The sequence below is a fragment of the Pseudochaenichthys georgianus genome, chromosome 3 (genome assembly GCF_902827115.2).
Source record: "Pseudochaenichthys georgianus chromosome 3, fPseGeo1.2, whole genome shotgun sequence".
Lineage (NCBI taxonomy): Eukaryota > Metazoa > Chordata > Actinopteri > Perciformes > Channichthyidae > Pseudochaenichthys > Pseudochaenichthys georgianus.
The window spans coordinates 35,161,758-35,177,606 of NC_047505.1; the positions used below are offsets into that span (position 1 = coordinate 35,161,758).

At 43.3% G+C, this 15,849-nt stretch overlaps 1 protein-coding gene across 1 annotated transcript in view; it reads right to left on the reverse strand.

Moving 5' to 3' along the window:
* The window catches only part of pde3b (phosphodiesterase 3B), a 74,373-nt gene that overhangs the window by 57,699 nt on the left and 825 nt on the right, over positions 1 to 15,849 (reverse strand). Inside the window, 1 exon segment of the mRNA XM_034110938.1 lies at positions 15,643 to 15,849. Coding sequence (XP_033966829.2) covers positions 15,643 to 15,849 — 207 coding nt within the window.

A 15,849-nucleotide genomic window follows, 5' to 3' on the forward strand; every position in this document is an offset into this window, starting at 1 on the left:
GACCTTTAGTTTGTTTCTCACTGCTCTATGACATGCAAACAGTTAACTTCACTATAACGGCATGGATTGCCTATTAATGTGTCCAAAACATGATAAATGATCTTCACTGTAGCACAGACTACCTCTAAGATATACCAGGCCTTAGATATGGTTCACAGTTCGTTTATTTAGCTTTAACAAAGATTTAAAGGTGATAAGTAACCATATTTAGTCTGACTTTTATCACATTAATTCATATTATTTCAGATCACTAAGTTGATCGTAAGAAAAATGTATTTTGACTACAAGATATTTGTGTTATGTTTTGTTTTAAGACACATTTTCAGTTTTCTTTCTGTTATAATACATTTTCCTTAAAAAAAGTATTTGCATACAACCTTGTAATATGTTGGGAGAGAATAGTGAAGAAACAGTTTATATTACCTACATTTTTGGCACAATAATGACGATTCAACTAGCATTTAGTACATGTAAAGGACACGCTTGTCAACTGAAACGGACATAAAAGTAGAAAGAAAAATGTTAAAATCGATAGATACTTTATTAATCCCAATTTGGGAAATTATTTTTGTTACAGGAGCAGTGTGTTCAAGAAACTAGATTTACTCAGAAAAGATCAAATTCATTTTGCATCGTTTGTTGTCCTAATGTGTTTTAAGCCTGTTTTGGCGACTTGTACAGACAACCCATCTGATGTGTGTGTGTGCTTTCGATCACTTAACAACAGTAACACAAAACTCTCTCTCTGATCACTATGGCCGGTAGAGTTCACCTTATGACGCAAATACTGCATCTTTAATCCATGCCTACCCCCAGCCAACTCCTGTCTGCAGCCGAGCACCCGGCGCCTAATGCCCTGTGTTGTTGCCATGCCAGGGAGCCTGCTGTTGATATGTGGCATCAGGTCCACTGTTAGACCAGTTGATCTTTTGACAAGGGGGGGGGGGGCAGATCAGGACAAAGGAGGGCCACACTGCTGCAGGCAGTCCAATGCAGTGCAGAATGAGTAAGAAATGACTTTTGAAAGGTTTCAAAGTGTATAAACACAGTGTCTATTTATTGAATATAGAAAATAATGATTGGCTCGCTTCACTCCACAGCACCAGTAGTGCCCATAAAGCTAAGGGGGATTTGTGATAAACAACACTTGTGTGAACTGGATTTCTGTTTGAAGGAAAGTCTCTTTGGTCACTACCCTATTGCCCATCAGGCCTTGCTCCCTGAATATCTTATTTTAAATGTCTTATGTGCACATCATGTCAAGGCCATCCCAGGGAGCACTAACAATTAGACTGTATCTGAGCAGCACAGTGTGCATTTGCTGCAGAGGGGCCGTGCGATTAAAACCCTGTGCCCTCGCTCCCTCACTCTGCCATCAGTGAGCTCCATATGACCGCTGCAAACACCTATCTCTGCCCAAAGATTATCTCCAGCAGCAGCAGCCCTAACGACTTACATCATAGTCTTCAGAGCACAGACGCAGCAGACATGACAGTCTTCTACTGGATACAGACTGGTTACTGTAAACTACTGCGTCATAGCTCTAACTTTTCTCACATGATAAACAAAGATACTGTGTCGTTGGTCAAATAAATACTAACACTTGCTAAATTAATAATAAATAAATACTAATATTGACAACTTAATAATACAATGCCTCTATTCACAAATTGTGATCGGAGGAAATGAAATATTATTTTAACCTAAATTGTAGATAAGCTTTGTGTTTGGTCAACTCAAAAGGGTCACATTTCGTGTGCTGTCACAGGACAGAAAGAGAGACAGTGGGTGGGAGGGGGGGAGAATGAGACAGGTCCCCAGGAATTGATTACACCGAACAATGGCGAGCAGATCGAGAGCAACTTCGGCCGGATGGGGGAGATATCACACACTGAAGCTCCGAGTCAGAGACTTTCGTCAGACACTAAATCTCACTTACACTATGTGAGGGAAAAGGGGGGGGGGTGTCTGGCATTTGAGCTTGTGTGTGTGCTTGTGTGCTGGGGGAGGGGTGGTCGGGGGTTAAAGTGAGAAAGAAAAGGAGACAGCAACAGACGAAAGAAAAAGTGAAGAAAAGGGGGTGGGGATTGGCCCGGGAACCTTTTTTTTTTGTTTAAACCTCACCATTCCACTTTGAAAGATTTACTTTTACCATAAGTCACTCAGAATAAATTGTGTACAGTTATTGGAAATGGTGATCCTGTTGGTTGAAGTTAGGGTTTTCATTGCAGTGACTAATAGTGCTTCTCAGTTTTGCCCTTTTCAGTGGGATCTGCCCTCAGCTGCTAAACACACACAAGCCCTCCTCTGTAGCTGCGGCTGACGTCAACCGTCACTTAGCAACAGCCTTTTGGTGTAAAAGCAGCAGTGCTGACACCGTTTTCAAAAGAGGCGCACGGAGAAAGACGGAAAGAAATTCAGAGAGAAAGAGAGACAGAGATAGAGAGAATAGAGAGAGGACAAGTAGAGAAAGAAAGTGAGTACAATTTGGTGAGGCTGCCGTGTAATGTTTGGATTGAGAATTAATGCAATAAAGGAAAATAATTTAAATTGTAAACATTTTTCATTTTCCACAAAAATCTAGAATCAATCTTGTCAGACGATGCCTTCACATGATCACATAAAGCTTTAAGAATATTAATGGAAAGGGTGATGTTATATCAATAAAGTTGACTGGAGAGTGACTATAAAATGATGGTATGTACTCACCAAAATAAAACTTGAATTTACTACATCCCTCACTTCATGCTTAAATTCCCACAGCAACAATGTACACATGGGCTCACACCATATGTCATAGAGTCTAATTAACCATACTATTACCATCCCTCGACCAAACCTACCCAAGATCTCTCTCGCGCTCACCCCATCTCTGGGCTGAGCAAACAGTCAACACATGCAAGGTTCAACAACCTCATCCTGATCTGAAAAGCTCAGTCACCTGAAATGTTTGCATTGTTGGGAAAACCTTGTGGTGTAATCAAAGTGGTGTTTTGTATGTAATGGAAAGAAGAAAAGTATGGCATGCTGATACAATTGTTGCAGGAAAAAAAGGTTTAATTAGCCTAAACTTAGTTGGCATATGTGGCCTGGCATCCACCTCCCCATCCTAACATTTTGGGCCTGAACAATACACAAACTCAGTCACGGATAAGCTTTGTGCAGACAATAGTTACAAGCAGATAGCCGAGGTCAGGACATCACATCAAGGCTCATTCGAGAAAAATAAGAACGAGGTGACCCGCTGCACAGCTCTTCATACGCATTTCACAAAACAAATCATAGATTCGTCAAATAATAATCATAATAATGTTGAGGAAAGAAACGTAATAAGACAGTCAATGCATATTTTGTGAGCTCTCTTTTGATAGTGACTGTTAAAGACACCAGAGCCATTAGGCTAAGCTCCGGTAGACCTAACATGAAAACTAAAGAGCTGCAAGCTAATTGCTGGTGATCATGACGCAAACCGTTTCCAGGGTAACCCGAGTTTTGGAGTACCCGCTCCAGCATTTCCTCATCTGTTTGCACTCACACCAGCAGGCTGACAATGCAGCCGCTGCATCCTGTTTCACTCTGCAGTCAGCCAAACACACAGTACCTCGCTCAGCTTAACCCTTTCTACCACTCCTGCTGCTGCCGCCCATGAAACATTAAAAGTAGATATGCAAACTAGTTATGACATTAAAGAAAGTAGGATGAGAAAATAATTAACAGCGTCTGTCACAGCAGTGCATCTGGATCCAATGACCAAAACACTTATTTAAAATCGGTAGAATCCAAAAAATAATACAATTATTTACATTTAAGACATCTTTTAAAGGCCCATTATATTGTCAGCTGATTCAGCTCTAGATTTGGCATTCTTAAATGTTGAGCCGCTATGAAAGCTACCTGTGGCAGCGATGAAGAGTTGCTAAGCAATGAATTAGTACATTTGGTCTTTATATCGCAACTGTTACACAAGGTCCTGAACACGGACGTTGACTTTGCACGTCACTCTCCTTCAGCTGAATAGATCAGCTTCATATTTCATCAAATAGAGTTATATTATAATAATCAGCTCAAAGACAGATTAACAACACTTTCACTAAAGATGACCATATTTTCATATTATATAACACCTGTATTATAAATTAAACTGCGGTTGCCACATAAGGCGTAATTCTTTCAAGCTGTTTTACTTTCACATGGACTGAGAGAAATTATTCACCACATTGAAAATATAACATTTCCTTTTAATAGAATAAAAACACACACTTTTAACTGCAGGTAACATCTTATTGGCTGTTATTTAAAAGGCAATGCAACTTCTCTCTGTCAGCACAAATGTTGGAAGTCTATAAAAACAAATAGTTTTAAATTAAAGCAATTTCACTTGTTTAAAAAAAGAAAGTGCAAAAAGAATATGAGCTACAATGCACAATTCAATTGTGGTGTTCTCTTAAGTGTTTATGACGCATTCTGAGCATGTAAGAGGCAGAGGGTGGCCCAGCATGCCCAACAAGGTTTAATTTAATTATCCTCTGTTCAGTTAATTGTTTAAAGCAAGATGGACTTATTTACATGCCATTATCAGCATGTGGAGTTTTAACTGTAAACTGGAAAATAAAAATAAATGTTTCTCTCAGCATATAAAACTCATCCTGAATTAAACACACAATGGCCAGACGATTTGGTTTTGGTAACAGCAGACAGTTTCAATAAATGCACTTTCTCCCCCGACAATACAAATAAAGAGGCTGAGGATGCAAACTGTAAAAATAGTATATTGGGTACTGTTAGAAAAATATCACTCGTACAATATACATGTTTATATTATTTGCTCATTAAGAAAGAAATAACCACATCATTTTTCTAAATCGCAAATCTACAATTACATAATAAACCAAACATGTACCTTTCGATTTTAAAACTAAATTCTGCTCTTGGATTTAACACTTATTACTTTGGAAGATTTGTTCAATTATTTAACACATTCCATACACTTACACCACTGTGCAGACAGTGTCAGCCTTAACATTTCTGTTTTTATTCAGTAAACACATTTGAATGTATAAAACAAGGAATATATATTTTTGAAATTCTTAAAAAGCTGATAGCTCTGTTTGAATAAACTGAGTGGTTTTTACATTGCAACATTTTTCTCCCAAAGACTCTTTCTATTGCACCTCGTCTGAAGACGGACAATTTCTCCCCTTCACATCAGTGCTGGAGGCAGACACTATATTCTACAGCGCGATTAATAAGACTTGGCATTTTTTTTCTTCTTTGCAATCACCCTGTGGTACGTCACTGGGTTGTGACGTCAATGTTATATCATTCCACATGGCTTTACAGCAAGCGAACGTGACAGCTGAGAGCTGCTCTGCGTTTTCACTGCTCTCCCTTCCAACCTTTCTCTCCGTAGCCTGCTTCTCTCTTCTTGTCTGGATGGGGGGTTAGTTAAGTGTATTATTTACCCCTGCCTGCCCCCGTGGAGTGGTAACCACACAAAAAGAGGGCCTTCTCCCTGAATTGCACCACCAGCAATGCCTCTAGGTCTTACCATTGAAGTAAAGCTTTTAGATGTCTGCCACTAAAAGCCCAAATACAATAATCCTACATAAGAAATACTTTTGCCACTTTATCTACTTCAACTCAAAAATGATACCGGAAATCAGAGATACAACATGATTTAATTGTGTTGCAGAAAAGCTGGTAATTCATGTTGTATGAGTCGAGTGACTCCTTGTTTTGGATTTGGGATATGAAAAAAGAATTCTAAGGAACAATTCGATTAGAACAAATATGTTCGACCTGTGTGCAAGAAACAATTACATGATTAACAGACTTATTTAGGTGTCCTATTGAAGAAGAATTTAGCACAATAGAAGGGCACTGTTAATGAAATACATCTAGGATTAAGTGCACACCCTTGGCATTTGCAGTCAATCCATAAAGCTTTGGTTGTGCAAGAGGTTTTGAGGTACTGTGCCAAAACACACAACTGAGATTTGAAATTATCAGAGCAAAAATGAACATTCATTTCAGCTGGAATAGCATAATTGAGACAAAACATCTCCAACACTGTATAGATTATGTGTTATAGTGCACTGCATGTTTGGTTTATATGTGTAAATCATGTTTGCACCTTCACAGATTCAGAAATGTCCGTCCTCTTTCATGATTTCTATGAGCAGTCTAAACACTTTTTAAATGCAGTGTGTATAATAGTAAATGCTCAGATGGCAGCAATCATGAAGGGTGTTCCTTTCAAATCAGTCAGATACATTTGAGGATGGCACCTCGAATGACAGATGTTCTCAGCTACAGACAGTCACGAACTCTAACACAACACTGCAAAAGACAACTGAGAGGTTGATGTATAATACAAAATAGAGCAATGTTATGACTTATAATGTGGACATAACATGACATGAAAATGTGTGCAAATCACAAGCACCTGTTCTCTTTATTGTTTGGTTCTTTCCAGGTTGTTTGTTGAATAGTAAAAAACAAAGTGAAACAATCAAGTATGTCATACATACATACATACATACAGTCCTCTTTGATGTTAAAAATGTTTGAAAGAAGAATATACAAACTGACATCAATGTGATGAAACTATGAAGTATGAACGTTGGGCAATCAGACCACTGAATTGTGATCACTAATGGCGCATTTCCACTGCAGCGGGTAGCCCCGTTTAAGCGTCCTTAAATCGTCCTCAAGCGGCCAGGCCAGTTTTTGGTGGCCTTTCCATATAGCGTAGCACCGGCTACTTTTTCCCTCTTTTTCCGGCCCCATAAAATGGTGGTTCTCATTCATAACACTCCGTTCGATGTCTCACTATGGGATGCGCCTCATCGCGGAGCAAACAGAAACATCAATCTCATTACGCCAATCCTGATTGGCTGGTGATCTTGACGTCAGCGTCAGGGGAAATCACCCCCTATAAGTAGCCTGCGCCACGACGCATGCGTCATTCAAACACCTCTTCTTGCTTCAGAGCACATCTCTAATGGTAGCCGGGCTAGCTTAACAGTCCACAGACTGAACCAAAAGCTAATTTCGGTCGACGGGCGTTAGCCGGCTACCCTATTCTGCCTCGCAGAAGAGTATAGTACTAACACACCAGTTAGTATTATAATCAACCTCGCCGTTCTTCCTCTGGAATTAAGGTAAGGTTTTGATTCTCAAGTTAGCAACACACCCGTTGCCAGCTTTTTTTTTTCCCTCACTGCCGACACCACGGTAGCGAGGACGTTTTTTATTTTCTCTTCTCACGGAGGAGAAAAGGATTAAAAGAATATTACCACACCAGGTAATATTCTTTGAGGAAAAAGACCCACACTGTCCTTTTTTCTCCGGATTAAAGACAGATTGGTAACACCTTTTTTCTCGACGTACCTGTTAAGAGTGGGTCCTCTCCACGCCTCGCGGCGAACGAGATGGACGCATCTCTCCCTCACACCAGAGGAGTCAGGGACTCGGAGGCTCGACTCTGCGGCTGCGGGTTGAAGATATCAGGCACCGACTCACACCAGGTCTGCTCGTCCTGCCTCGGGCTGGAACACGCCCAGGAGGCTATTGACAACCCCGGCTCGTGCGGGCATTGTGCCCGCTTCACCATGAAGAGCCTCCGCCGACGGTTAGCACGACAAGCTAGCTTGTCGGGACAGGATCCCCTCATGTCCATTGATTTGCCAGTTGGCAATCAAGACGCGGGGGCGTCCGCCGCAGAGTTTGAGCCCCTCACCATTACGGTCTGGGGCTCATCAACAGCGGCAGCCGCGGAACCGGATTCCCGCGCCATATCAGGCCGGGACCCGGTGTCAGCAAGAGACGCGGAAACGGGGCCCCAAGCTATACCAAGCTGGGGCTCCCGGCTGGACCTCACCATAGTTTCACCCGCGGAGGATGTCCTAGAATTGGATTACATGGAGGACGAAGAGGATGCCTCTGAGTTCCTCCTGTCTGATTCGGATGAGCAAGAAGACGACATCTTCGTGTCATCGGCTCAGGCTGCAAAGCCGGGAGCGATGGCTGCTCTCCCGGGCGATAGCACACCAGCTTCGCCCTGTCTAAGCATGGACCTGCAAGCCGTGTGTCAGCGCGCTGCGTCCAGGCTAGACATCCCGTGGCCCGAAATGGCCAAGGAGACCTCCAGGTCCCGTTACGAGGGGAAACATTTTCCCCAAACAACGAGGACGAAGAGGCAACTCCTTCCGGTCTTCCCGGAGATGTTGGATGAGGTGTCGGTCGCGTGGAGAGACCGGCCCTTTAGCAACAAGGCCCCAATCCAGGGTGCCTCCTCCCTTGACTGTGACGGTATGGAGAGGCTCGGCCTGCTCCGCATACCGCCTATGGAACCGCTGGTGGCAACCCACCTCCTACCGAGGATGGGCCCGTCACCAGGCAGGAACCCCACGCTGCCAGCGAAGGCGGACCGCTTCCAGTCGACCATGACTGAACGGTCCTACAGAGCCGCAGCATTGTCCGCCAGGGCTCTAAACGTTTCCTCGATGCTAACCGCGTACCAAGCGGAGCTCTGTGAGGATCTGTCGAGCAATCCTGGACCGGCCACTTTGGACGAGATAGCCGCGGTCATAGACATTTGTCTCCGTGTCCAACGCTGCGCCGTCCAGGCCACGGGCAAGGTAATGGGGATCATGGTGGTGCAGGAAAGAGCTAGATGGCTCAACCTCACCAACCTCCCATACCGGGAAAAGGAAGATGTGCTTGATATGCCCATTGTTCCCGAGGGGATTTTCGGCTCCGCTCTCGCTTCCATGCAGAGGAAGTGCGAGTCGAAAAAGAAGGAAGACGAGGCCCTCCACCTCTGTCTCCCTCGAAGGGTCCAGCCGCTGCCTTCGCAACAGCGGCCCTTCGCAACAGCGGCCCTTCGCCCAAGCTGCTCCGAACCCTGCTAGGTTTAAAGTACCAGGTCAGCAGAGGTCGAAGGCATTTTGTATTCACAAGCCCGGGGAGAGTCAGCCCATATTCTAGAGAGAGAGATCCTCTCACTTCTAGAAAAGAGGGCTATATCTATTGTACCTGCCGAGCAGAGTCAGAGTGGCTTTTCTTCCAAGTATTTCCTCGTTCCCAAATGAGGAGGGAACGGAATTCGGCCAATACTGGATTTGAGGGTTCTGAACAAAGATCTAAAAAGATACAAATTCAGAATGCTCACTCGCACATCTCTGCTGCGTCTCGTGCGACAAGATGACTGGTTTACATCAGTCGACCTGAAAGATGCGTATTTCCACATCCCAGTATATTATCCACACAGGAAATATCTGATCTGTTACGAATACAGAGTACTTCCCTTCGGTCTGTCTCTCAGTCCAAGAGTGTTTGTACGATGTACGGAAGCCGCGATAGCCCCGTTAAGACAACAGGGTATTCGCCTGGCAACCTACCTGGACGACTGGCTGCTTCTCGCACAGTCGGAGCAGGAGGCTGTTACACAGACAAGTGTCCTCGTAAAGCACCTGCTCAACCTGGGTTTCATAATAAACACAGAAGAGCATGCTGTGCCCAGCACAGACTGCACTCTTCCTGAGTTTACACCTGAACTCGGTGCCCTTTACAGCCCGACTGTCAGCAGAAAGAGTGAAAGCTTTCAGAGCTTGTCTCACTCAATTCCAGCTGCGCAAACATGTTCTCTTCAGAACATGCCTGCGGTTAATGGGGCTCATGGCGTCAGCCATCCTGGTCGTACGACTGGGACGCTTACACATGAGGGAGTTTCAGCGCTGGGTAGCCGCCTTAAAACTAAACCCCGCGCGTCATGGCGCGCGGAGAGTAATGGTTACTGTGAAATGCGTAATGGCTCTGCGCCACTGGCTGCACCCGACTTTTCTAGTACGGGGCCTGCCTATGGGTGCTGTCCTTTCACGGAGCAGAGACCTCCAGCGGGCGCACATAAATTACCTAGAGCTTTTAGCGGTGTTCCTCACCCTGAAATGCTTTCTGCCTTTTCTCAGAGGACACCATGTCCGCGTGAGGACAGACAATACGACTACAATATCGTATATAAACCGCCAAGGGGGTTTGCGTTCTCTCCAGTTACACATGCTGGCACGCAAACTGATCTTATGGAGCAGCGGGCGTCTCCTCTCTCTGAGAGCGACGCACGTACCGGGTGTGTTGAACCTCGGGGCAGATATACTGTCCAGAGGTGCACCACTTTATGCAGACTGGACTCTACATCCAAGGATTGTGAGCCAGCTGTGGGTGCGTTATGGTAGAGCCACGGTGGACCTGTTCGCATCAAAAGAAAATGCTCAATGTCAGCTGTTCTTTTCGATGCGCGACTTAAACGCACCGTTAGGCGTGGACGCACTCGCACACGTTTGGCCTTCGGGCCTTCTGTACGCGTTCCCACCCCTGGCTCTGATTCCCCAAACTCTGGCCAGAGTGAGGGAACAACGCCACACACTTATCCTGATAGCTCCGCACTGGCCCGCTATGTACTGGCTGGCGGAGATTTATCAGCTGCTGTGCGGGCAGCCATGGCAGCTCCCGCTACGCAGGGACATACTGTCCCAGGCGGGGGGGGGGCGATCTTTCACCCACACCCAGAGCGCTTGGCCTTATGGGCCTGGCCCGTGAGTGGTACAACCTGAATACAGTGAGACTCCCTCATAGGGTGATAAACACTATTCAGAGTGCGAGAGATTCCTACACCAGGTCTCTCTAATATAGTGCTGTTACTGGTCCTGGCTTCCGCCAGGCGAGCCAGTAATGTTTTCATGCACTATCTGTACATATTTTTTCACACACTCGGTTCACCCCAGGGCAAACGAGAGTGTTGTTGAAGCCCAACCCTGTCCTTATACCCAAGGTGGTTGGGTCATGTACCCCAATGGACATTGAGGCATTTCCTCCGCCGCTGGGTCCCTCCGGGGAACAGCAGCCGGATTTGCTGTGTCCAGTTCGTGCTTACGCACCTGTATGGACAGATCAGGGGTGCTTGTCATAATGACCAACTCCTGGTGTCCTGGGCTAACCCTTATAAGGGCAAGCCTGTTACTAAGCAACGGCTCTCCCACTGTTTTGTGGAAGCAATTGCTTTGGGGCCCATACGAGTCAGAGTTCGCAAGCACCCTCGGGTCCGCGAGCTCTTTCGACTCAGGGTCTGGCTGCATCCTGTGCTCTGTCCAGGATGCCTCCCATCCAAGACATTGGTGCAGCGGTGAGCTGGTCCTCGCCGCTCACTTTTGTCCGCCTCTTAACAGGCTGGGCGTTCTGCTCCCAGTGTGACTCAAGCAGTGCTGGGCACCTGGTTGAGTCAGAGCTCTACCTGTTAAGTTCTGGTTGGTTTGGTGATTTTCGAGATAAGCTCGTCTGGCAATACGGGAGCTACAATTTCCCATAGTGAGACATCGAACGGAGTGCTATGAATGAGAACTATAGGTTACTTACGTAACGTCTCACCAGACGGCCCTCCTTGCTATGGTGACGCGAGAAGAGGTGCTTATTTTGAATGACGCATGCGTCGTGGCGCAGGCTACTTATAGGGGGTGATTTCCCCTGACGTTGACGTCAAAGATCACCAGCCAATCAGGATTGGCGTAGTGAGATTGATGCTTCTGTTTGCTCCGCGATGAGGCGCATCCCATAGTGAGACATCTCACTTCATGTTACTCTGAGAACTGGGGTTACGGTGACGACGTTCCTACATCTCATTGGGATGATAAAATCCAGCGGGAGCTCGACGGAACAACTCGAAATGTGAAAAAAAAAAGCTGATCGCACCGCCTACACTGCGTTGCTACCCCAGGTCCTAAACTGTAAAGGAAATGCGCCATGGCCTCGGACGGCCAGCGAGGCAGCCCGCTGCAGTGGAAATGTGCCATAAGACTGTAAAGATGTTACATATATAACACTCCTTTGTAAATTCAGTTTTAAAATGTAACGCTTCATAGGGCGACTGTGGCTGCGAGGGAGTGTGGTCGTCTTTCAACCAGAAGGTTGTGGGTTCGATCCCAGTAGGTCCTAGAGCAAGGTACACTGCTCTGTATGAATGGGTGTGAATGGGTGAATGACATGTAGTATGTAAAGCGCTTTGAGGGGTCTTAAAGACTGGATAAAGTGCTATATAAGTACAGTCCATCTTCCATTTACCATTCATACGCTTGTGGCGATATAGAGGTTATCAGAAAGAAAAGTCAGCTGACTGGCTATAGAGGTTGCGATGGGCTGAAAATAATGACGATTTAAACACATGCTTGTCAGTACCAGGGCATGCCTATTCCATATCTATATGTTTTTCTGTCATTTGGTTTAGGAAGAACATTGAAGGTGTTCTCTTCTCATTACAGAAAAATATTTGGTAGCATCTTTCTTATAAATATGTGCAAACCTAATTTTGTCGTTATTGGCTTTGCTGCCTGTTTATAGCTAGAATGTGTGAATCCAGGGGAATCCATAACCCTAAATAACATTGTAAAGAAATGAAAAGAAAGGTAAACAAGAGTTACATTTGCAATTTTAGTCTAATAGATAAATATTTGTGGCACGCCTGTACAGCCCCATTTGCATGTTACTATAGCATAAAGAAACACTACAATAACCTGCTCACAGAAGTATTGCTCCTTAACACCATTAGTAGCTAAATCAATCCAAAGTGTACCATTAACTAAAACAATAGCAACAGCCTTTGAAACATAGATGTTGATCCATACACTGTGTTTTATTTTTTCGCTTTTTCTACACAGTGCACATTATTGCAATACACAATTAACAACTTATTAATTCAATTCCAGTGACTATATATATATATATATATATATTTTTTTTTTTTGTAAGAGGATATTCCACAGAGCTCCCAGAATTGATTAGGTTTAAAAATCCCTGACAGTTTTGTATTTTCTTTTCATCAGCGAGAAATCTGTTAGTTATACCGCGTGAAACAAAAGCACTGTTGCTGTTATTACCTGCAGTATGATATACAATACACATCAATAAAGGATGTTGGTTAAACAGTTGACCGCATATTTGTTTGGGGTGTCCTGCTATACAATTCAAATCAGTACCTGACAGTATTACATAGCCAAAGTGTAACATTGTAATTATCAAACGGCTGAAGATGTTCTGTAAATGATTTCAATTTATGTAGAAATGATTTTAAAAGCAAGTCTCAAGAATGAGTTCACATGAATGTCTGTTATCCGGGACCAAGACATGCTTACTTTCATCTACATGATGTCAAAACTCTAAACAAATATTTTGATGATGAACTTGCCGTGTATAACACCTTGTGTGACTATTAACAAAAAAAACACCCCGACTCTCTGCAACTGAAAGCCACAAACACAATTAAGCTCTCGAACAGGGGGAAGGGGGGGTGCCTGGTGTGCAAAATGCGTGTGAAGATGAAGAACATGTGTGACATCACCAGTGAACCCTGAGTGACTCCTTTGCAGTCTGCCTTTGTGCCTCTTTTTCGCTGCCTCTGACGCAGAACCGTGTCATAAATACTGAGAAAAATCTTCATTTCAGAGAATAACCCTTTTTAAGATTTGAGAACATCAACAACTGCTCTTCTCTACATTATGAGTGTAACCACTAATATTGTAAGCCATCATACTATTCCAGTAAGATCCATCCCAGCATGCAAAGGAAAGAACACCTTAGACAGGTTGACAGTAAGGTGCATCACAGCCAGTATATAAACACGCATCCGCACCAACATTCACCACGTTGACATAAAGGTGTCTTAGCATGAGGCTGGACAATCTGTTCAATTTTGTCTATATTTTTCCTCAATATTGATTAAGACGCCTATCAGATATTCATCTGGTAATTCAACACATTCACTAACTACCAAGTTTTTGTTGTTTTCCCACAGTTTCTATACAACTGTGAACAGTTTACGTTTGTGCAATTTCACACAATGTCAAATAAAGTCAACAGCTTGATGGAGATGTGGTAAGGCAAATTAGCTTACATGGTCTGTTTAGTTAAAGAAACAGAGTCCGGTTTTTTACACTCCAATGGGAAATAATAAGGTGTAGTACTTTTCATTTAGTTATAAGCTTTGGTGACCCCATTTCTGAATATCTCAACACTTAGTACTAAAAAAGATGTAATTTAATTGAAGTTTGAATTGGAATCCTATTATTAGGATTGTTTCTGATATACAATTAGGGCTGAGATTCTTTCAAAAATATTTCATATCAGAAATTCTGTTGAAGGATATGCTTGTTGTCATCAATTTGAACTATAAGTTACATCTACAATCAATTATTATATTGCATGTTTGCCGAGCCCCATACAATGTTGTCTTAGTTCATATATTTATTTGGTCAAATTAAGTGCTTGCTGGGATCTTATTTTTGCAGGAAAAAGCAGAAGGTGAAATGGTGTATGGTGTGCATGCAAGGTCCCGAATTATCTATTTATTTATTGCTTCATGCTCTTTTAAGGCCTTTGTGACTGCTAATCGGCTAATAGCCTAAAAAATGAAGTGGGAAAACAACTGCTGGAAAAAGCAAAACTGAGGCACAGGTGAGATACAATTTAGTTCTCTTATCGTCTCTTTTAGTTCTCTTATAGCAAAGCTGGGAGGACTCAAAAGCAATGCAGGTGTTGTTGGCTCAGTCAACTGAAGAACTGTATGTTTGCTTTAAAATATACTTCAAAATAATATTGACAGAAATGTTTGCTTTTATCTACACAGAAATTAAGACAGCCGCTTATATCAGCTCTTTCCTTCACAACTTATTATGTGCAACATGATAGTTTTCATTTAGAATGGATATCACTTGAAATAGGTGTATTGATTTACAAAACAAATGCAAAGTAGTAAGGAGGATAACTTTGCAGTAAGTTACTGTATGCAAACAGACTGGTCTTATACAGCTTGTGTATACAAGCAAACAAACAAAAAGAAGAAACACCCGCTGAATGTGGACACTGAATAAACCCTGCCAGGCCTCACCATTATTTTGTTTTGTAGACTGCTTTAGTCAGGTGGGAATGTAGGCCACAACACTTGCTTTGCTCCTAGTTGTGTTGTTATTGTGACAGCATGACACTCATTTCATTGATTATCTTGTATATTGGCTTAACTTCACAATTAATATATTCCCCCCAAAAATGTAGATAAACATTGCTGATGTCATAGTGTTTAAGGCAATTAAACTGCACATTTGAGCACCTTCATCCCACAGGTTCTACCCCATATTACAATTGTTGTTTAATTGTATCTGATGTATTATAATTCATGGCAGATAAAGTTATTATATTATATGGATTTCAGATAGAATGCTGATTCTTACATTTTAAGTATGTGTAGGCTATAAAACACACCTTTCATAATTTGTTGATATACAGAAATGATGCAAAAGCCAATATACTACTTCTAATGACCAAATGTAATCTTATTAAAATATTTTACCAGAAAAGCTCACCTACCAGGAATGTACTTATTGCATCTAATAATTGTGTTAAGCTGATTTAGTTCTCAGAGGGAATGTTCTTTTTCTTCAGCAGTCAGTAGTTTGATTTGCTTTGAGAGCTTTATCATGACATAATAAGACTGGGTGTTTTCCTCCTCTGGTGCACATGTGCACTCGGGGTAGCAGTGGATGATCAGCGGGCCTACTTTAGAACAATAACAACAGACACGGTCCTGCAGGGAGCACCTACCTGTTCTCTGGATATGCAGGGCAGCGAAGGTCTGCGAGGCATTTTACAACTGCCATAATAGCTGGTCGACGTTTCCCCAAGTGAAACACAACTGGACCTTCTCCTAGGTCTGATCACTGGGACCTTTTCCTGAGCGGTGGAAATCCCACTCGGTGCTTCCCTCGACGGGTAGTAGCGGTCAAAACAGAGCCCCAACAGGGAGCCCGA